The sequence below is a fragment of the Hemitrygon akajei genome, unplaced genomic scaffold (assembly GCF_048418815.1).
Source record: "Hemitrygon akajei unplaced genomic scaffold, sHemAka1.3 Scf000058, whole genome shotgun sequence".
NCBI classification, from domain to species: domain Eukaryota; kingdom Metazoa; phylum Chordata; class Chondrichthyes; order Myliobatiformes; family Dasyatidae; genus Hemitrygon; species Hemitrygon akajei.
The window spans coordinates 3,502,596-3,524,482 of record NW_027331944.1 but is presented as its reverse complement, the minus strand read 5'-3'; the positions used below and the strand labels follow the sequence as shown (position 1 = coordinate 3,524,482).

General features: G+C 47.6%; 2 protein-coding genes across 2 annotated transcripts in view; both read right to left on the bottom strand.

Annotated features, from left to right (window-relative positions):
• LOC140721622 (NACHT, LRR and PYD domains-containing protein 3-like) overlaps positions 1-21,887 on the bottom strand; it is a 1,017,925-nt gene that overhangs the window by 961,319 nt on the left and 34,719 nt on the right. The gene's annotated exons all lie outside the window — the stretch shown is intronic.
• The window catches only part of LOC140721618 (NACHT, LRR and PYD domains-containing protein 3-like), a 56,819-nt gene continuing 35,726 nt past the window's right edge, over positions 795-21,887 (bottom strand). The window contains exons 9-14 of the mRNA XM_073036430.1: positions 15,416-17,153; positions 2,661-2,747; positions 2,335-2,505; positions 2,009-2,179; positions 1,686-1,853; positions 795-1,524 (exon numbers count right to left, since the gene is read on the bottom strand). Coding sequence (XP_072892531.1) covers positions 1,437-1,524; positions 1,686-1,853; positions 2,009-2,179; positions 2,335-2,505; positions 2,661-2,747; positions 15,416-17,153 — 2,423 coding nt within the window. The 3' untranslated portion in view covers positions 795-1,436. The remainder of the gene's footprint in view (positions 1,525-1,685; positions 1,854-2,008; positions 2,180-2,334; positions 2,506-2,660; positions 2,748-15,415; positions 17,154-21,887) is intronic.

The following is a 21,887-nucleotide window of genomic DNA, read 5'->3' as shown; positions in this document are numbered from 1 at the left end:
AGTGGTAGGGCATTGAAGAATGCAGTAGAACAAAGTGATCTAGGAATAATTGTGCATAGTTCCCTGAAGGTGGAATCTCATGTGGATAGTGTGGTGAAGAAAGCTTTTGGTATGCTGGCCTTTATAAATCAGAGCATTGAGTATAGGAGTTGGGATGTAATGTTAAAATTGTACAAGGCATTGGTGACGCCGATTTTGGAGTATTGTGTACAGTTCTGGTCACCGAATTATAGGAAAGATGTCAACAAAATAGAGAGAGTACCGAGGAGATTTACTAGAATGTCACCTGGGTTTCAGCACCTATTTTACAGGGAAAGGTTGAACAAGTTAGGTCTTTATTCTTTGGAGCGTAGAAGGTTGGGGGGGGGGGACTTGGTAGAGGCATTTAAAATTACGAGGGGGATAGATAGAGTTGACGTGGATATGCTTCTTCCATTGAGAGTAGGGGAGATTCAAGCAAGAGGACATGAGTTGGGAGTTAGGGGGCAAAACTTTAAGGGTAACTCGAGGGGGAATTTCTTTACTCAGAGAGTGGTAGCTGTGTGGAATGAGCTTCCAGTAGAAGCGGTTTAGGCAGGTTCGATATTGTCATTTAAAGTAAAATTGGATAGGTATGTGGACAGGAAAGGAATGGAGGGTTATGGGCTGAGTGCGGGTCGATGGGACTAGGGGAGAGTAAGCATTCGGCACGGACTAGAAGGACCGAGATGGCCTGTTTCCATGCTGTAATTGTTATGTGGTTACATGAGAAATAATCCTTTCTTTATCACAAAACTTTTGGTAATTTACAGCAAATTTTATTATCCATAAGTGTGAATACAGCAATAAGAAACCTTCATTTATATTTTTTAACGTCAGACTTCAAAACGATATAACTGACCAGCGACAAGGAGTGACCGGTTGAATAATCAGTCCCGTTTCTCACCGTCACTCTGCATCGGGGAACCGATGATTATAAAATCACACTTCAGGGCCGTGTCCGGGATCGCTGCAGATCCAGGGTCACTGCCGAGGGATTTGTCAATTTAACATCATTATATCGGCCAGGCTGCCGAATGCACCGTCCTCAGCAAAGGGAGCAAAATGATTCTCTCCCGGGATCATCCCCCCCACCCCGGGACAACGGTGTCCCAGACTGAGCCCCGGACCCCCGGGCTCTTCCTGTCCGGGTAAATCCCCGTGGTGTCATGTGGGAGTGTCTCGAACACGCACATCCGGCGGAAGCTGCCCCGCCGGACAGCAGGCGGAAACACGCCACTGCGAGACCGCTGCGAGCGACGCACACAGCGCGAGGCCCGAGCCGGTTCCGTTAAAACCGTTTGGAATCAGCCCCGGCACACGGCCATTAACGGTAAGGGTGGGAGTTAAAGGGGAGGGCGGGGAGTCGGCAAAAATGTCCCCAACCCGCGGGCGGGGATGTTCAAACATTCAGATGTTCACAGATTCACTCTCAGTCCGGTTCTGGGTTCCCGCAGAGATCTCAGTTCCTTCCTCCCGGTCTGACTGAACTGATTCCCCCACAGCCTGAAACAGATGGGAGAATAAAGATGAAATAGACAGATTACACAACAGTGTCAGTAACAGGGGACCGGGGTTAATGTTTCAACAACACTCACAGACAAATATCACCAGAAAACCCGCAGATCCGATATTTTATCACATTGAACATCAACACAAACACTCACCCGATCCACTCCAGACTCGGGAGGGTCTGTATGAGGCGGCGGAGAGCGGGGACAGATCGATCGGCCAGCGAGTTTGATCCCAGGTTCAGCTCCGTCAGTGATGGGTTTGTACTGAGAGCGGAGACGAGATCCTCGGCACCAGAATCTGTGAGACCGACATTGTTCAGCCTGGAGATGAGAGAGAGTGAGGGTGAAGGACACAGAGAGACAGGAGACGGTACAAATCCCCAGTGTTTATCAGTAACACAATTACTGATCACATTAATGTTCAGTGTCAGACACCCAGTGACTGTAAACACAATCTCCCACAGTCTGGTACTTACCCCAGTTTCTGTATTTTACACTCCGGGTTCCTCAGAGCCGCAGACACCAGGTTCACTCCTGAATCTCCCAGTTTATTTCCACCGAGGTTCAGCTCCGTCAGTGATGGGTTTGTACTGAGAGCGGAGACCAGATCATCAGTCCCAGAATCTGTGAGACCGACACTGAACAGCCTGGAGATGAGAGAGAGTGAGGGTGAAAGACACAGAGAGACAGGAGACGGTACAAATCCTCAGTGTTTATCAGTAACACAATTACTGATCACATTAATGTTCAGTGTCAGACACCCAGTGACTGTAAACACAATTTGCCACAGTCTGGTACTTACGCCAGTTTCTGTATTTTACACACCGGGTTCCTCAGAGCCGCAGACACCCGTTTCACTCCAGAAACTCCCAGTTTATTCTCACTCAGGTCCAGCTCCATCAGTGATGGGTTTGTACTGAGAGTGGAGATGAGATCCTCGGTACCAGAATCTGTGAGACCGACACCCCTCAGCCTGGAGATGAGAGAGAGTGAGGGTGAAGGACACAGAGAGACAGGAGACGGTACAAATCCTCAGTGTTTATCAGTAACACAATTACTGATCACATTAATGCTCAGTGTCAGACACCCAGTGACTGTAAACACAATCCCCCACAGTCTGGTACTTACCCCAGTTTCTGTATTTTACACTCCGGGTTCTTCAGAGCCGCAGACACCAGTTTCACTCCTGAATCCCCCAGTTTATTATTGTTCAGTCTAAACACAAACAGACAAATTGATGAACATAGTGATTAAAACCGTGGGTCTGAGGCAATTTCTCTCACTCGGATATTTCAGGGAACATTAAACCCTTTATTAATTCACTGATCATAGTTCCCATCACTGTCAATGTCCCTCACTGACCAGCTCCAATGAATTCACCGAATGTCAGTAATTTCATCTGTCGGTGTGACCCTGTAAACTCCACATATTCTCTTTCATTCCCTGATGGTTAGTAAAGTGTTCCTGACGTGAGACAGTCGGAAAGGGCAGGGGTGAAGGGGAGAAAGTCAAACAGTGAGGAAGACTTGAAAATCGGGAAATGTCGATGGGAGATGGAGGAAGAGACATCACCTAAGGTAAAGGATGGAAAGACACAGAAGGGAGCGGGTGTGGAAGAGAGATCCCACAGGAGGAAGGGGGATGGGGGAGAGAGATCCCACAGGAGGAAGGGGGCTGGGGGAGAGAGATCCCGCAGGAGGAAGGGGGATGGGGGAGGGAGATCCCACAGGAGGAATGGGGATGGGGGAGAGAGATCCCACAGGAGGAAGGGGGATGGGGAAGAGAGATCCCCCATGAGGAAGGGGGATGGGGGAGAGAGATCCCTCAAGCGGAAGGGGGATGGGGGTGAGAGATCCCGCAGGAGGAAGGGGGATGGGGAAGAGAGGTCCCACAAGAGGAAGGGGGATGGTGGAGAGAGATCCCACAGGAAGAAGGGGGATGGGGAAGAGAGATCCCACAAGAGGAAGGGGGATGGGGGAGAGAGATCCCACAGGAGGTAGGGGGATGGGGAAGAGAGATCCCACAAGAGGAAGGGGGATGGGCGAGAGAGATCCCACAGGAGGAAGGGGGATGGGGGAGGGAGATTCCACAGGAGGAAGGGGGATGGGGGAGAGAGATCCCACATGAGAAAGGGGTTGGGGGAGAGAGATCCCACAAGAGGAAGGGGGATGGGGAGAGAGTTCCCACAGGAGGAAGGGGGATGGGGGAGAGATATCCTACAGGAGGAAGGGAGATGGGGAAGAGAGATCCCACAGGAGGAAGGGGGAAGGGGGAGAGAGATCCCACAGAAGGAAGGGTGATGTGGGAGAGTGATCCCACAGAAGGAAGGGGGATGTGGAGGAGAGATCCCAGAAGAGGAAGGGGGATGGGGGAGAGAGATCCCACAGGAGGAAGGGGGATGGGGGAGAGAGATCCCACATGAGGAAGGGTTTGGGGGAGAGAGATCCCACAAGAGGAAGGGGGATGGGGGAGAGAGATCCCACAGGAGGATGGGGGATGGGGGAGAGAGATCCCACAGGAGGAAGGGAGATGGTGAAGAGTGATCCCACAAGAGGAAGGGGGATGGGGGAGAGAGATCCCACAGGAGGAAGGGAGATGGGGGAGAGAGATCCCGCAGAAGGAAGGATAGATAGATAGATAGATAGATAGATAGATAGATAGATACTTTATTCATCCCCATGGGGAAATTCAACCTTTTTTCCAATGTCCCATACACTTGTTGTAGCAAAAACTAATTACATACAATACTTAACTCAGTAAGAATATGATATGCATCTAAATCACTATCTCAAAAAGCATTAATAATAGCTTAAAAAAGTTCTTAAGTCCTGGCAGTTGAATTGTAAAGCCTAATGGCATTGGGGAGTATTGACCTCTTCATCCTGTCTGAGGAGCATTGCATCGATAGTAACCTGTCGCTGAAACTGCTTCTCTGTCTCTGGATGGTGCTATGTAGAGGATGTTCAAGGTTTTCCATAATTGACTGTAGCCTACTCTGCGCCCTTCGCTCAGCCACCGATGTTAAACTCTCCAGTACTTTGCCCACGACAGAGCCCGCCTTCCTTACCAGCTTATTAAGACGTGAGGCGTCCCTCTTCTTATTGCTTCCTCCCCAACACGCCGAGGAGAATTCCCAGATGAGGAAGGGGGATGGGGGAGAGAGATCCCACAGGAGGAAGGGGGGTGGGGGAGAGAGATCCCACATGAGGAAGGGTTTGGGGGAGAGAGATCCCACAAGAGGAAGGGGGATGGGGGAGAGAGATCCCACAGGAGGATGGGGGATGGGGGAGAGAGATCCCACAGGAGGAAGGGGGATGGGGGAGAGAGATCCCACAAGAGGAAGGGGGATGCGGAAGTGAGATACCTCAGGATGAATGTGTATGGAAAAGACAGATCCCACAGGGAGTGGGGTGATGGGAACAGTGGTCCCACAGGAGAAAGGGGGATTGGGAATTGGGATCCCACAGGTGGAATGGGGGTGGGGATGTGAGAGCCCACAGGAGGAAATCGGATGGACGAGGGATAATGAAGTAGGATGGGGAAGAAATCCCATAGGTGGACGAAGAAAGGGGAATAATGATCCCGCAGGAGGATTTGGGATGGGGAAAATGGATCCCACATAAGGTAAGTGGATGGGGTAGAGAAACCTCCCCGGGAGTGGGGGGGGGGGATATGAGAATAGAGTCCCTACAAGATGGATGGTTAGAGAGATCCCATGGGAGTAAGGGGGATGGGGAAGAGAGATCCCACAATCCCACAGGAGGAAGGGGATGGGGAAGAGAGATCCAACAGGAGGAAGTGGGATGGGGCAGAGAGATCCCACAAGAGGAAGGGGGATGGGGGAGAGATATCCCACAGGATGAATGGGGATGGGGTAGAGAGATCCCACAGCAGGAAGGGGGATGGGGAAGAGAGATCCCACAGGAGGAAGTGGGATGGGGGAGAGAGATCCCACAGGAAGAAGGGGGATGGGGTAGAGAGATCCCACAGGAGGAAGGGGGACGGGGTAGAGAGATCCAACAGGATGAAGGGGGATGGGGTAGAGAGATCCCACAGGACGAAGGGGGATGCTGAGGAGAGATCCAACAGCAGGAAGGGGGAGTGGGAACAGAGCGCCCAGAGGATGAATGGCGGATGGGAATGTGATATCCCAAATGAGGATTGCTGCCCGTGCCACGTGCTAGTGAGGCTAGAAATAATGCAGCTAAATACGTGGATGAGGGGATGGTGCATGAGGGAGGGGTTCATGTTTCTGGACAATTGGGCTTTCTTCCAGGGGAGGTGGGACCTGTTCGAATTGGGCAGTTTGCACCTGAACTGGAGGGGGACTAACATCCTTGCCGGTAGGTTAGCAAGTTCTGCTCCGGGGGTTTTAAACAAGGTTGCAGGGGGAGGGGGCAGAGTGTTAGAGCAGATAGTGATGTGGAGGGGGATAATAGTCATGCGAGGACTGCCTGTATAGACAGATATCAATGGTTTGTACGTGATAGAAATGTTCTCAGGTCATCTATTTCAATGCAAGGAGTATTGTAGGTAAGGCAGATGAGTTTAGGGCGTGGATTGGCACATGATGATTTCGACATTATTGCTATTAGTAAGACTTGGTTTGCAGGAGGGGCAGGACTGGCAGCTTCATGTTCCGAGGTTACGTTGTTTCAGACGTGATAGAGGGGGAGGAGTGGCATTGCTAGTCAGGGAGAATCTCACAGCTGTGCGTAGACGGGACAGCGTGGAGTTTGTCAAATGTGTTCAGGAAAGTTTTCTAAATCAATATATTGAGGTACCAGTGAGAGAGGGTGCAGTACCTGATCTCCTATTAGGGACTCAGACAGGTCAGGTGACAGAAGTATGTGTAAGCGAACATTTTGGGTCTAGTGACCATAATGTCATTAGTTTCAAGATAATTATGGATAAGGATAGGACTGGTCCACCAGTTAAGGTTCTGAACTGGAGAAGGGCCAATTTTGTGGAAATGAGAGAGGATCTGGGAAGAGTGGATTGGGATAAGTTGTTTTCTGGCAATGATGTATTCAGTAAGTGGAGTTACTGAACTGCGCTTACATCCGGAGTTTGCATGTTCCTGCCAGGATTAAAGGCAAAGTTAACAGCGATAAGGAAACTTGTTTTTCAAGGGATATTGGCGATCTGGTTAAGTAGGTGTTTAGCAGGTACAGACAACAAGGAACAAATGAGATACTTGAAGAGTATAGAGAATGTAAGGGAATATTAAAGAAGGAAATCAGGAAGGCAAAAAGAAGACATGAGGTTGTGTTGGCAGATAATTTGAAGTTAAACCCGAAGGGTTTCTACAAGTATATTAAGAGTAAAAGGATAGTAAAGGACAAAATTGGTCCCCTAGAAGATCAGAGTGGTTGTCTATGTGGTCTATGTGTGGAGTATCACGAGATGGGGAAGATCTTAAACAGTTTTTTTGCGTCAGTGTCTACTCAGGAAACTGGCATAGCGGACATGGAATTAAAGGAAACAAACAGTAGTGTCATGGAACGCGGCCAGTGAGTGAGTGGGCCAGTGAAGGATTGGAAATTTGAGGCTTTGACTCGAGAGATTCTGGCAGTTTTGGCAGTTGGACTGTCCAAATCAAGACAACCAAAACTTGAATAGCTCAGACTCAGCAGAAAGCATCTGATTGACCAAGCAGTTTGACCAAGCAGTCGCACGTGATGAAGACCATGGAGCGGCTGATAATACAGAACCTGAGGCCACAAACCAGGCACGCCCAGGATCCTCTTCAGTTTGCGTATAAGGAGAAGGTGGGAGTGGAGGATGCTATCACGTATTTGCTGCACAAATCACTCTCTCACCTAGAGGGGGTCAGTTGTGCTGTGAGGATTACATTCCTTGACTTCTCTAGTGCCTTTAACACCATCCAGCCCAAGATCTTAAGGCACAAACTAACGGAGATGGGAGTAGACTCTCACATGGTGGATTGGATAGTGGACTACTTGACAGATAGACCTCAGTATGTGCGGTTGGGAGACTGTAGGTCTGACACGGTGGTCAGCAGCACAGGAGCGCCGCAGGGAACCGTACTCTCTCCGGTCCTGTTCACCCTGTACACATCAGACTTCCAATATAACTCGGAGTCCTGCCATGTGCAGAAGTTCGCTGATGACACGGCCATAGTGGGGTGTGTCAGGAATGGACAGGAGGAGGAGTATAGGAATCTGATACAGGACTTTGTGATATGGTGCAACTCAAACTACCTGCGTCTCAATATCACCAAGACCAAGGAGATGGTGGTGGACTTTAGGAGATCTAGGCCTCATATGGAGCCAGTGATCATTAATGGAGAATGTGTGGAGCAGGTTAAGACCTACAGTATCTGGGAGTACAGTTAGACGAGAAGCTAGACTGGACTGCCAACACAGATGCCCTGTGCAGGAAGGCACAGAGTCGACTGTACTTCCTTAGAAGGTTGGCGTCATTCAATGTCTGTAGTGAGATGCTGAAGATGTTCTATAGGTCAGTTGTGGAGAGCGCCCTCTTCTTTGTGGTGGTGTGTTGGGGAGGAAGCATTAAGAAGAGGGACGCCTCACGTCTTAATAAGCTGGTAAGGAAGGCGGGCTCTGTCGTGGGCAAAGTACTGGAGAGTTTAACATCGGTAGCTGAGCGAAGGGCGCTGAGTAGGCTGCGGTCAATTATGGAAAACCCTGAACATCCTCTACATGGCACCATCCAGAGACAGAGAAGCAGTTTCAGCGACAGGTTACTATCGATGCAATGCTCCTCAGACAGGATGAAGAGGTCAATACTCCCCAATGCCATTAGGCTTTACAATTCAACCGCCAGGACTTAAGAACTTTTTTTAAAAGCTATTATTAATGCTTTTTGAGATAGTGATTTAGATGCATATCATATTTTTTACTGAGTTAAGTATTGTATGTAATTAGTTTTGCTACAACAAGTGTATGGGACATTGGAAAAAAAAAGTTGAATTTCCCCATGGGGATGAATAAAGTATCTATCTATCTATCTATCTATCTATCTATCTATCTATCTATCTATCTATCTATCTAAAAGCTCAAACAAATAAATAGAGGGGTAGCTCAAGCTGAGCGGCCTGTGGAAAGCGGCCAGTGAGTGAGTGGAGATTTGAGGCTTTGACAGGTCTTTACAATGCCTCCTGAGACGGTGATGTGCCTCTCCTGTGAGATGTGGCAGTCTTGGGGGAACTCCCCTCTCCCGCAGAGTCACATCTGCCAGAAGTGCTTGCGGCTGGGCGATCTGGAAGACCGAGTGAGGAATCTGGAGCAGCAGCTGGATGACCTTCGACTCATAAGGGAGAATGAGACAGACATAGATGAGAGCTACAGGGAGGTAGTCACACCTAGGCTACCGGAAGCAGGTCGTTGGGTGACAGTCCGAGGGGAAAGCGAAGGAGAGTAGACAGGTAGAGCAGAGCACCCCTGTAGCCATTCCCCTGAATAATAAGTTTACCGTCCTGGATGCTGTTGGTGAGGACGACCGACCAGGTGTGAGCCACGGTGGCAGGGCCTCTGTCACTGAGTCTGACCCTGTGATGCAGAAGGGTGGGACGGAGAGGAGGAGAGCTGTCGTCATTGGAGACTCTATAGTCAGGGGAGCAGACAGGAGATTTTGTGGACGTGAGAAGGAAACCCGCATGGTTTGTTGCCTCCCGGGTGCCAGGATCCGGGATGTGTCTGACCGGGTTTATGACATTCTGGTACGAGAGGGAAAGCAACCAGAAGTCGTGATACATATTGGTACCAACGACATAGGCAGGAAGAGGGATGAGGTCCTGAAGTGTGAGTTTCAGGAACTAGGCAGAAGGCTGAAGAACAGGACCTCAAGGGTGGTGTTCTGAGGATTGCTGCCAGTGCTACGTGATAGTGATGGTAGGAATTGGAGGAGATGGCAGTTGAATGCGTGGCTGAGGAGTTGCTGCAGGGGGCAGGGTTTTAGATTTTTGGACCATTGGGATCTCTTCTGCGGAAGGTGGGACCTGTACAGATTGGAAGGGTTGCACCTGAACTCAAGGGGGAGCAATATCCTTGCAGGTAGGTTTGCTAGCATGGTTCGGGAGGGTTTAAACTAATTTGCAAGGGGGATGGGACCCAGAGCGATAGAGCAGTGAAAGAAGTGCATGGAGTAAAGCCAGATCTAACATAGAGAGGCTTTGTGGAAAGAGCAGCAGAATAAAGGGTATAAAGGCAGTAAGGTAGAAGGGCTAAAGTGCGTGTACTTCAATGCAAGAAGCATCAGGAACAAAGGTGATGAACTGAGAGCTTGGATACATACATGGAATTATGATGTAGTGGCCATTACGGAGACTTGGCTGGCACCAGGGCAGGAATGGATTCTCAATATTCCTGGATTTCAGTGCTTTCAAAGGGATAGAGAGGGGGGAAAAGGGGAGGACGGGTGGCATTACTGGTCAGGGATATCATTACAGCTGCAGAAAGGGTGGGTAATGTAGCAGGATCCTCTTTTGAGTCATTGTGGGTGGAAGTCAGGAACAGGAAGGGAGCAGTTACTCTGCTGGGGGTATTCTATAGGCCTCCTGGTAGCAGCAGAGATACCGAGGAGTAGATTGGGAGGCAGATTTTAGAAAGGTGCAAAAATAACAGGGTTGTTATCATGGGTGACTTTAACTTCCCTAATATTGATTGGCACTTGATTAGTTCCAATGTTTTAGACGGGGCAGAGTTTGTTAAGTGTGTCCAGGATGGATTCCTGTCACCGTATGTTGACAGGCCGACGAGGGGAATGCCATACAAGATCTAGTATTAGGTAACGAACCGGGTCAGGTCACAGATCTATCAGTGGGTGAGCATCTGGGGGACAGTGATCACCGCTTCCTGGCCTTTAGCATTATCATGGAAAAGGATAGAATCAGAGAGGACAGGAAAACTTTTAATTGGGGAAGGGCAAATTATGAGACTATAAGACTAGAACTTGCCGGTGAGAATTTGGATGATGTTTTTGCAGGTAAATGTACTATGGACATGTGGTCGATGTTTAAGGATCTTTTGTAGGATGTTAGGGATTAATTTGTCCCGCTGAGGAAGATAAAGAATGGTACGGTGAAGGAACCATGGGTAACAAGTGAAGTGGAAAATCTAGTCAGGTGGAAGAAGGCAGCGTACACGAGGTTTAGGAAGCAAGGATCAGATGGGTCTATTGATGAATATAGGGTAGCAAGAAAGGAGCTTAAGAAGGGGCTGAGAAGAGCAAGAAGGGGGCATGAGAAGGCCTTGGCGAGTAGGGTAAAGGAAAACCCCAAGGCATTCTTCAATTATGTGAGGAACAATAGGATGACAGGAATGATGGTGGGACCGATTAGAGATAAAAGTGGGAAGATGTGCCTGGAGGCTATGGAAGTGAGCGAGGTCCTCAATGAATACTTCTCTTCGGTATTCACCAATGAGAGGGAACTTGATGACGGTGAGGACAATATGAGTGAAGTTGATGTTCCGGAGCATTTTGATATTAAGGGAGAGGAGGTGTTGGAGTTGATAAAATACATTAGGACGGATAAGTCCCCGGGGCCTGCCGGAATAATCCCCAGGCTGCTCCACGAGGCAAGGGAAGAGATTGCTGAACCTCTGGCTAGGATCTTTATGTTCTCGTTGTCCACGGGAATGGTACGGGAGGATTGGAGGGAGGCAAATGCTGTCCCCTTGTTCAAAAAAGGTAGTAGGGATAGTCCAGGTAATTATAGATCAGTGAGCCTTACATCTGTGGTGGGAAAGCTGTTGGAAAAGATTCTTAGAGATAGGATCTATGGGCATTTAGAGAATCATGGTCTGATCAGGGACAGTCAGCATGGCTTTGTGAAGGGCAGATCGTGCCTAACAAGCCTGATAGAGTTCATTGAGGAGGTGACCAGGCATATAGATGAGGGTAGTGGATGTGATCTACAAGGATTTTAGTAAGGCATTTGACAAGGTTCCACACGGTAGGCTTATTCAGAAAGTCAGAAGGCATAGGATCCAGGGAAGTTTGGCCAGGTGGATTCAGAATTGGCTTGCCCGCAGAAGGCAGATAGTCATGCTGGAGGGAGTACATTCGGATTGGAGGGTTGTGACTAGTGGTGTCCCGCCCGCAAGGATCTGTTCTGGGACCTCTTCTTTTTGTGATTTTTATTAACGACATGGATGTGGGGGTAGAAGGGTGGGTTGGCAAGTTTGCAGATGACACAAAGGTTGGTGGTGTTGTAGACAGTGTAGAAGATTGTCGAAGATTGCAGAGAGACATTGATTGGATGCAGAAGTGGGCTGAGAAGTGGCAGATGGAGTTCAACCCAGAGAAGTGTGAGGTGGTACACTTCGGAAGGACAAACTCCAAGGCAGATAACAAAATAAATGGCAATTTAGTTGGTACTGTGGAGGAGCAGAGGGATCAGGGGATACATGTCCACAGATCCCTGAAAGTTGCCTCACAGGTAGATAGGGTAGTTAAGAAAGATTATGGGGTGTTAGCTTTCAAAAGTCAAGGGATAGAGTTTAAGAGACGCGATGTAATGAAGCAGCTCTATAAAACTCCAGTTAGGCCACACTTGGAGTACTGCGTCCAGTTCTGGTCACCTCACTTTCGGAAGGATGTGGAAGCATTGGAAAGGGTACAGAGGAGATTTACCAGGATGCTGCCTGGTTTAGAGAGTATGCATTATGATCAGAGATGAAGGGAGCTGGGGCTTTACTCTTTGGAAAGAAGGAGGATGAGAGGAGACATGACAGAGGTGTACAAGATATTAAGAGGAATTGACAGAGTGGACAGCCAGCGCCTCTTTCCCAGGGCACCACTGCTCATTACAAGAGGACATGGCTTTAAGGTAAGGGGGGGAAGTTCAAGGGGGATATTAGTGGAAGGTTTTTCACTCAGAGAGTGGTTGGTGCGTGGAATGCACTGCCTGTGTCAGTGCTGGAGGCAGATACACTAGTGAAGTTTAAGAGACTACTAGACAGGCATATGGAGGAATTTAAGGTGGGGGGTTATATGGCAGGCAGGGTTTGAGGGTCGGCACAACATTGTGGGCCGAAGGGCCTGTAATGTGCTGTACTATTCTATATTTTATGGAACATATAGAGATTAAAGAGGAGGAGGTGCTTACTGCCTTACAGCAAATAAAGGTAATAAAATCCCCCAGGCCTGAGATGATATTTTCTTGGACCTTGAGAGAGACTAGTGTAGAAATTGCAGGGGCCCTGGCAGAAATATTTAAAATGTATTTCGCCACAATTGCGCTGCCAGAGGATTGGAGGGAAGCTCATGTTGTTCCGTTGTTTGAAAAAGGCTCCAAAAGTACACCAGGTAATTACAGGCCAGTGAGCCTGACATCGGTATTAGGTAAATTATTGGAAGGTGTTCTGAGAGACCGGATATACAAGGATTTGGACAACCAAGGGCTGATTAAAGATAGTCAGCATGGCTTTGTTCATGGCCGATCGTGTTTAATGAATCCTGTAGAGTTTTTCGAGGAGGTTAGCAAGAATGCACATGAAGGAAAGGCTGTGGATGTTGTCTACATGAACTTTAGTAAGGCTTTTGACAAGGTCCCACATGGGAGGTTAGTTCAGAAGGTTCAGACAGTAGGTATCCATGGAGAGGTTGTAGATTGGATTCGAAATTGGCTGTGTGTGAGAAGACAGAGAGTGGTAGTGGATCATTGCTTCTCAGACTGGAGGCCTGTGACTAGTGGTGTGTCTCAGGGATCTGTGTTGGGACCATTGTTGTTTGTTGTCTATATCAATGATCTAGGTGATAGTGTGATAAATTGGATCAGCAAGTTTGCTGATGACACTACGATTGAAGGCGTTGTGGACAGTGAGGAGGGCTTTCAAAGCTTGCAGAGGGATCTGGACCAACTGGCAACATGGGCCAGAAAATGGCAGATGGAATTTAATGCAGACAAGTGTGAGTTGTTCCATTTTGTAAGGACAAATCAAGGTAGGGCATACACAGTAAATGGTAGGGCACTGAGGAGTGCGCAGGAAAAAAGGGATCTGGGAGTTCAGATACATAATTCCCGGAAAGTGGCGTCACAGGGAGACAGGGTTGTAAAGAAGGCTTTTGGCATCCTGGCATTCATAAATCAAAGTTGAGTATAGGAGTTGGAATGTTTTGGTGAGGTTGTATAAGACATTGGTGAGGGCAAATTTGGAGTATTGTGTGCAGTTCTGGTCACTGAACTATAGGACGGATATCAGTAAGACTGAAAGTGTGCAGAAAAGATCTGCGAGGATGTTGCCGGCCCTTCAGGAGTTGAGTTACAAGGAAAGATTGAACAGGTTAGGACTTTATTCCTTGGAGCGCAGAAGAATGAGGGGAGATTTGATAGAAGTTTACACAATTACGAGGGTATAGACAGGGTAGATGCGAATGGGATCTTTCCACACGGATTAGGAGAGATAAATTACAAAAGGACTTTGCTTCAAGGTGAAAGGGGAAAGGTTTAGGGGGAACGTCCTCACTCAGAGAGTTGTGAGAGTGTGGATCGAGCTGCCATCTGATGTGGAAAATGCGGACACACTCTGAAGATTTAAGAATAAATCTGATAGATGCATGGATGGGAGAGGTCTGGAGGGTTATGGACTGGGTGCAGGTCAATGGGACTAGCGGAATAAAGTTTTGGCACAGAGCAGAAGGGCCGAATGGCTTGTTTTCTATGCTGTAGTGTTCTATGATTTTACGATTCTATGAAGGAATATGGGGAGGTCAATTCCCACAGGAAGAAGGGGGATGGGGAAGAGAGATCCCACAGATGGAAGGGGGATGGGGAAGAGAGATCCCACAGATGGAAGGAGGATGGGGTAGAGAGATCCGACTGGAGGAAGGGGAATGGGGAGGAGATATCCAACAGGAGGGAGAGGGAAGGGGAAGTGCGATCCCACAAGCGGAAGGCGGATGTGGAAGTGAGATCCCACAGGAGGAAGGGGGATGGGGAAGAGAGATCCGACAGGATGAAGGGGATTTGCGAAGAGAGATCCCATAGGCAGATGGGGGATGGGGAAAAGAGGTCTGACAGGAGGAAGGGGGATGGGAAGGGATACCACTGGAGGGACGGGAATGGGGAAGAAAGAACCCACAGGAGGAAGGGGGATGGGGAAGAGAGATCCCACAGGAGAAAGAGGAATGGGGAAGATAGATCCCACAGGAAGAAGGGGCATGGGGAAGAAAGATCCCGTAGGAAGTGGGGTGGGGAAAAGACATTCCACTGGAGGATGAGAAAAGGGTAATAGAGAGTCCACAGGAGGAATGGGGATGGGGACGAGATCCCTAAGAATCGAAGGGGAATTGGGATAAAAAGTCCCACAGGAGGATTCCAAAGGTAAACAATAATCCTGCAAGACGAGAGGATGCAGAAAATTTTTGTACGTGTGTGTTGGGTCTGAACAGAGACCCAGAGGAGATGCGGCCTCGCTCTCTGTGTATCTGGTAGTGAGCAAAGTCACACACTATCAAGGGCAGGGGAGGACAATCTCACAATGGTATTTCTTTCCTTCTCACTGTGACAGTCTGCTGACAGTCTCTTGTCCCTCACCGGGAAGGGGGTGTGAATCTCTGACCCACCTGCTGCAGTCAGTGTCGGTCTGGGTGTCAGTAACAGTGAGAAGGAACATTGTCAATGGACGTGTCACTGGCAGCGAGAAACACGGCCATTCCTGTGATTTACTACCATTAAACCAATGGTCGTTGTTCACTGATCTGATGAAGTCTCCAACATCCCTTCACAAGGAACCACAGAACCCTCCCGTCCTTGGGGAATTACTGACCGATCCCCTGGGCATTTGTCACAATTCTTCACAATCTGATTTATCACAGTTTAACCCAAATCTTATACATTGAAATGACACAATAGAACAGTTTCACAGTTCCGAGTGAGAGTTAAATCAAGTTACCTCAAATCCTGGCACTTGTGCAGCCCGGGTCCCAGCCGCTGGATTCCTTCACACTCAATGTGGCAGCCTTCCAGGTCGAGGTGTTTTATTGTATCACCGAGTCCGATGACATGAGACAGGACCGCGCAGTCAATCGGGGTCAGTGTCATTCTACTGAATGAAAGTGTTTCCACAGATCCCAGTGTGGCCTGAGCCAGTCCACGATTCTGAGACTCAAACAGGTAGTGCAATGTGTTCAGGAGTCTCCTTTTACCAGCCTCACTCCATGTGTTTCCACTCTGGCGTTTAACCTCCTCCTTGACCCAGTCAATCACCCGGCAGGTTGTTTCATGAGGAAATGGACCCAGAAACTCCACCAGGCCCCGAGCTGTTATTGGGGAGGAGAGACCAGCAACAAAACGGAGAAATACCTCAAATCGCCCATCTGTCGTGTTGTGAGTTTCAGTGAGGAATTTCAGGATATCCCCGGGATGTGGATTCAGGAATTGTGCGACTGCAGCTACAAACTCTTGGATGGTGAGGTGCGGGAATGTGTACACCACACTCTGGGCAGAATCCTCTCCCTCCAAAAGCTCCATCAGGAACCCGGACAGGAACTGGGAAGGCTGAAGATTGTACTTGATCAAATCTCCATCTGTAAACAGAATCTTCTTCTTGGACACTCCTCTGAAGGCCATCTGACCAACCCTGAGTAACACATCACGGGGGTTCTCAATCTCACGGCCGTGGTTTTTCAGGATGTTATAAATATAGTAGGAGTACAGTTGGGTGATGGTCTTGGGAACTCGCTGTGGGTCCCTGACTCTTTGTGTGAAGAAGGGGCCCAGTGCCAGAGCGAGGATCCAGCAGTAGGAGGGGTTGTAGCTCATGGTGTACAGGAACTCGTTCTCCTTAACGTGTTTGAAAACAGCTTCCGCCACCGTCTGATCTTCAAAATGTCTGATGAAATATTCCTTCCGTTCCTCATCAACAAATCCCAGGATTTCAGCCCAGACACTGATCTCTGCCTTTTCCAATAAATGTAACGCAGTGGGACGGGTGGTCACCAGCACTGAACACCCTGGGAGCAGCTTGCCCTGGATTAAACTGTACACAATGTCAGACACTTCACACCACCACTCGGGATCTGGGCACTGGTGCTTGGGTTCTGTATCTCTCCGACTGTCCGCAAAATCGATTTTGTGTTTGAATTCATCCAAACCATCGAATATAAACAGTAATCCCTCTGCGTTCTTCCAGACTTCTCTCAGGAAATTCCCAAAGTAAGGATACTGATCCAGAATCAGTTCCCTCAGGTTTATTCTACAATTAATGGAGTTTAATTCTCGGAATTTGAAACTGAAGACAAACTGGAATTGTTGGTATATTTTCCCCATGGCCCAGTCATAAACAATCTTTTGTACCATCGTTGTTTTCCCGATCCCCGGGACTCCGGCCACTGCTGCTGAACTCCCAGATTTGGATTTACTCCGGGAAAAGCTGCTCTGGAATAACTGATCAGTACGGATTTTTTCCAGCTGTCTGCGGAGTTGTTTCTCTCTATAATCCTCATGGTCTCTGCCTCTTGCCAGCAGCTCATGTTCCACCAGTGTCCTATCTCGAACAGTAGAAATGACCGTGAGCTCAGCGTATCGATCAACCAGCTTGAAAACCTTCACCTTCTCCGTCATCAGGATCGTGTTCACTCTCAGTGTTTCAGTTTGTGCCCACAGAGTCTCCTTGTGTTTCTGTTGAACATCTTCCATGGGAACAGAGAACATATTCAAAACATTAAACGGCTCATCTGACAAAGAACTTTATAACGGTATTTCAGCATTCAGTGTTTGAGATTACATGAATAAATTCAATGCTTCCATGGATATTAGGACAGAAAGTAAAATTCTGTTCACAGACACGGAATTGACAGCAATGGATGTCCCTGAAAATGTCCAATCCTCATGTTCTGGTTCTAGTTATTTCTGAAGGTGAACATTCCCCTCATTGCACTTTCTGAGGAGCTTAAGCAAGCATCACTCCCCACTAACATCTTAACTACATTCTACAGAGGCGTGGTTGAGAGTGTGCTGACCTTTTGCATCACAACCTGGTACTCCAGCTGCAGTGCTGCTGACAAAAAAGCCTTGCAGAGGGTGGTTAGGGGAGCAGAGAAGGTTATTGGGGTCTCCCTACCTTCTGTCCAAGACCTCTTTCAGAGTCGATGCCTCCAGAAGACACGGTACATCATTAAAAACCCCTCACACCCTCTCCATGAACGGTTTGTTATTCTGCCATCAGGTAAACATTACAGGAGCATCAAAACTAAAACCACAAGGCTACTAAACAGCTTCCTCTCACAGGCAGTCAGACTGCTAAATAGCTGCTCTATCTGACTCTACTTTGGACACTTATAACTTGCACCGGACACTTATAACTTGATTTAAAGCGACATGTGGCTGTTGTGTTTTATTATTTATTGTTGTGTTTATTATTTAGTGTTGTGTTTGTTATGTTATGATTACACTGCTCCTGAGAAACGCGATCTCATTCTGCCCTGCAGAGCTGATGTACGGTTGGAATGACAATAAAGTTTTTGGTTGAATAGGTTGAATATCCTATTGCAGTCCTGACTGCACTCCCGTTACAACAACATTTCACTATATTTGAAGCATTGTTTGCCTCATTAACAGAGGATGTTAATGTTGATCTGGTGTGGAACTATGGAGAGCAGGACACTGTGCATTTTGGCCAATCTGCACACTGGGGAGACACAGATGTCCACTGCTCTTGCATCAAAACAGGAGCAGAATACGCGGGAAATACTCAAGTCGGGCAGCGTCTGGGGGAGAATCAGAGTGAAGTTGCGGATCGATAACCCATCAGAATGACAGGAATGAAAATGGGTAGTTTTCAATCGCAGTGATGGAGGATTGGTGGAAAGATGGAATCTGTGTTAATGGAAGAAGCCACAAGCGTCTGTCTCAGTGATGTACATCGTGTCTGTGGGAGAGGGTGGTGAAGTCTTGGCAACTGCTACTCATCAGTCTTGCTGTGGGGGTGTGGGGCTCTGTCTAATGAGGCCTCCATCTGTCAGAGTCGACCATGGATGTCCTGCCCCTGCAAGCCGGGACACTCCGATATGGAGAGGAAGCTTCTGCCGATGTAGCAAGCTCCCTCTCTCCATGCATCTGATGTACACAAAGGAACGGCAGAGACTGACACAGCTTGGCACCAGAGGTGTCGCAGGAGATGCCAGTCTGCGTTGAACACCATTTAACACTGACTCAGGGACTCCAGCTCCAGGCTTTTCCCACTGGGTTTACTCCCAAACTCTTCCCCATGAGGGGTTACAGTTACAAGGCAGTGGAGTTTTGAGATCAGAGTTTTCTTGTTCCTGGGTGAGCTGCCAATCACAGCCAATGAGCCCCATCTGCCCAAAGCGACTGGTTGTAAGGCACCAGTAACCCACCTCTGCCCCTTCTCCTGTCAGAAGAAACGCTTCCACCGGGATTAGTGGCTTAACCGCACGTGAAGGCCAAGAGCTGGACAGAGGCTACTCGCCACTGGGAGCATTTAATAGGTCGCGGCAGCTCATCTGCACTGTCACCCCCCTACCCCCGGTTATAACAATCTTAAGCAACCAAGGGGCGCTGTATTATTGACAATGAATCGGTAGATTGGTTTATTATTGTGACATGCACCACTGTAAAATGGAAAACTTTTCTGCATGCGATCCAAATAGATCATTACAGCACATCGGTGCAATGAGGTTGTACAAGGAAATATGGAACAGAATAGTTCAGGGAAACAGTGTTTCAGTTGCCGAGAAAATGCAGTGCAGGCAGACGATAAGGTAGAAGGCCAAAGGATCATTGGGAGGTCAGCGTGAGTTTTTTTTGGGACTATGTTCCTAAACTGTAGAATTCAACACCTTAAACTACAGTAGTGTGCAGAAGTCTGAGGTGTATATTAGGACTGACACATTTTGTCTTTTATTTTCTAGTTTGCACTTTATCCCGTTGTGATGCGGTTTGAACGGCATCGTCTGGATGAAAGGTGCTTTATAAATAAGTCATTATTATTATTATTATTATTATTATTATTATTATTATTATTATTATTATTATTTTAGCCTAAACTGGTAAAACTTGAAGTGTACAGGCATAGCCAAGCACACTCATGTCTCAATTGACAGGAGATTTCAGACTATTCTCGTGGTGTACAGTGTTATGGGTTTTCGAAGATTTACACAAATATCGCCGTGTGGGCCTAATTTATTAATACTATTCTGTAAAGCCTTTAGGATGATACCAGTTATTGATATTATGATTGGGATAAATAATACCCTGTTCGTGTTCCATAGTCTTTCATTTTGCCCTTTTAATTCAACATATTTCTGGTATTTTTTTTTACTAATTCATTTCTGTAAGTTATGTGTGTTTCGAATGGCTATATATATTTAAAAAGTTGGTTTTGCTTGTTTATCCTGTGAAATTACATCCGAACGCAGATCATGTATTATCCTATCTGAAATAATGATCGGACACAGTATGATATGAAGGACTCTAACTCTAAAATTGGAAGAGTCTTGTACGTTTAGTAAATTATGGTGTTTTTCATCAGTTGTAGTTTAAGCAATGTTTTTGTGAATGTTGTCCGCCATTTTATTGTGCTTGTGCAAGTAATGAGATTCAGTTGAACTGCTGCAGGATCTTGTAAAGTCGGATTGTTTGTAGTTTCTCTTATAATTTTCAGCATATATCGTCTTGGACCTATTAGTCGTTTATTCTGTATTATTGATAACTACATGTGTCAACAACCTTGTCTTGTATTGCTACAATGATCTCTTCTGTTTCTGGGAAGAGGTCTCCAACTCTGAGCCAGGGGCTCGACGCTTCCTTGTCGACATCTAATCGGCTCAGATCGTGTGGATGTCCTCCGTGGGGAGTCAGACTCTTCCATTGGTTAACGTTTTCTACTTTTATGATAGTTTCTTCACTTTTATGGGTTATGCTTTCATTTACATTCAGTGATGTGTACCCCTTATTGGATTTCCATGTCGACATCTATGTTAATAGAGCTAATTGTGGATTTCAGAAAAGGCGAGATGAGGGAACACGACACATCAGTCCTCACAGAGGGATCTGATGTGGAAAGAGTGAGCAATTCTATATTCCTGGCTGTCAATATCTCCGAGTATCTAACCTGGACCCAATATATCGATGCAGCTACAGAGAAGGCACAACAGTGGCTATATTTCATCAGGAGTTTCCAGCATCACTCGAATATTTCTACAGATGTACCTTGCAGAGCATTGGAACTGGCTGCATCACCGTCTGGTTCACGAGGATCGGAGTAAGGTGCACACACAACGATTCAGAAGCAACTTCTCCTCTACCATTCAGTTACCGAATGGACATTGAACCCATCGATACTGCCTCACTAATCTCTTTTTAAATTTCTATTTCTGCACTACTTATTTAGTTTAATATTTCATATAATGACACAGACATGCACAGCGATATATGTTCAACTTCCAGGCCCTGAAGCCACTTCGCTGCTCAGCCAGATCCACCGTCTGACAGGACACATGTCTCGCATGGATAACTCCAGGTTACCGAAAGCAGTACTCTACGGAGAACTCTCTCAGGGCGAGAGAGATCGTGGTGCCCCGCGCAGGAGGTACAAGGACCAAATTAAGCAGAGGCTCTCTCAGGTAAATATGGAGGTCAACGAGTGGCAGCCGCTGATTCACGGAAAAGCCAGGAATTTTGAGGAACCCAGAAGAGCGACTGCTGAAAAGAAGAGGGGATGCAAGAAGGATCCAACTACCCAAGCGCCTGCATCCCAGCTGTCCCTCTGTCCCAACTGCTCCCGAGTCCACAGATCCAGAATTGGCCCCTACAGTCACCAACGATCGTGTCGTCATCCAGTACCACCACCCCCCCCTCACACACACACACACACACACACACACACACACACACACACACACACACACACACACACACACACACACACACACACACACACACACACACACACACACCTATTTGGGAAGAGAACAGGATTTAGGGTATGTTTCATGATCATTAATGCCTGTTGGAACCCCGGAATGTCCATGCCCTCAAACCCTTTTGTTCCCCAGATCTGGAGTACCTGGTGCTGCTGTGTAAACCTTTCCAACTGCCAAGGGAGTTCCCGGCTGTTATTATCACAGCTGTGTAATAACAACATCCCCCAGTTGTGTGTTATTGTCACAGAGGGGAGCTGATTTCCTTCAGAAATCGGTCAGGACTTCCCAAACCACAAAATTTGTATCAACAGTTCCGTGTGAACAGCACTTGCCGTGTGACCGACTGCTTACATTGCCGGTGATCATCAGGAGCTCAAGAAATTCAGCTCCGATCTGTGCAAAGTCATTCAGGCAGCGAAACGACAATACAGAGATCGTATTCAGGCACAGCTCTCCACCAACAACACACACAGCTTATGG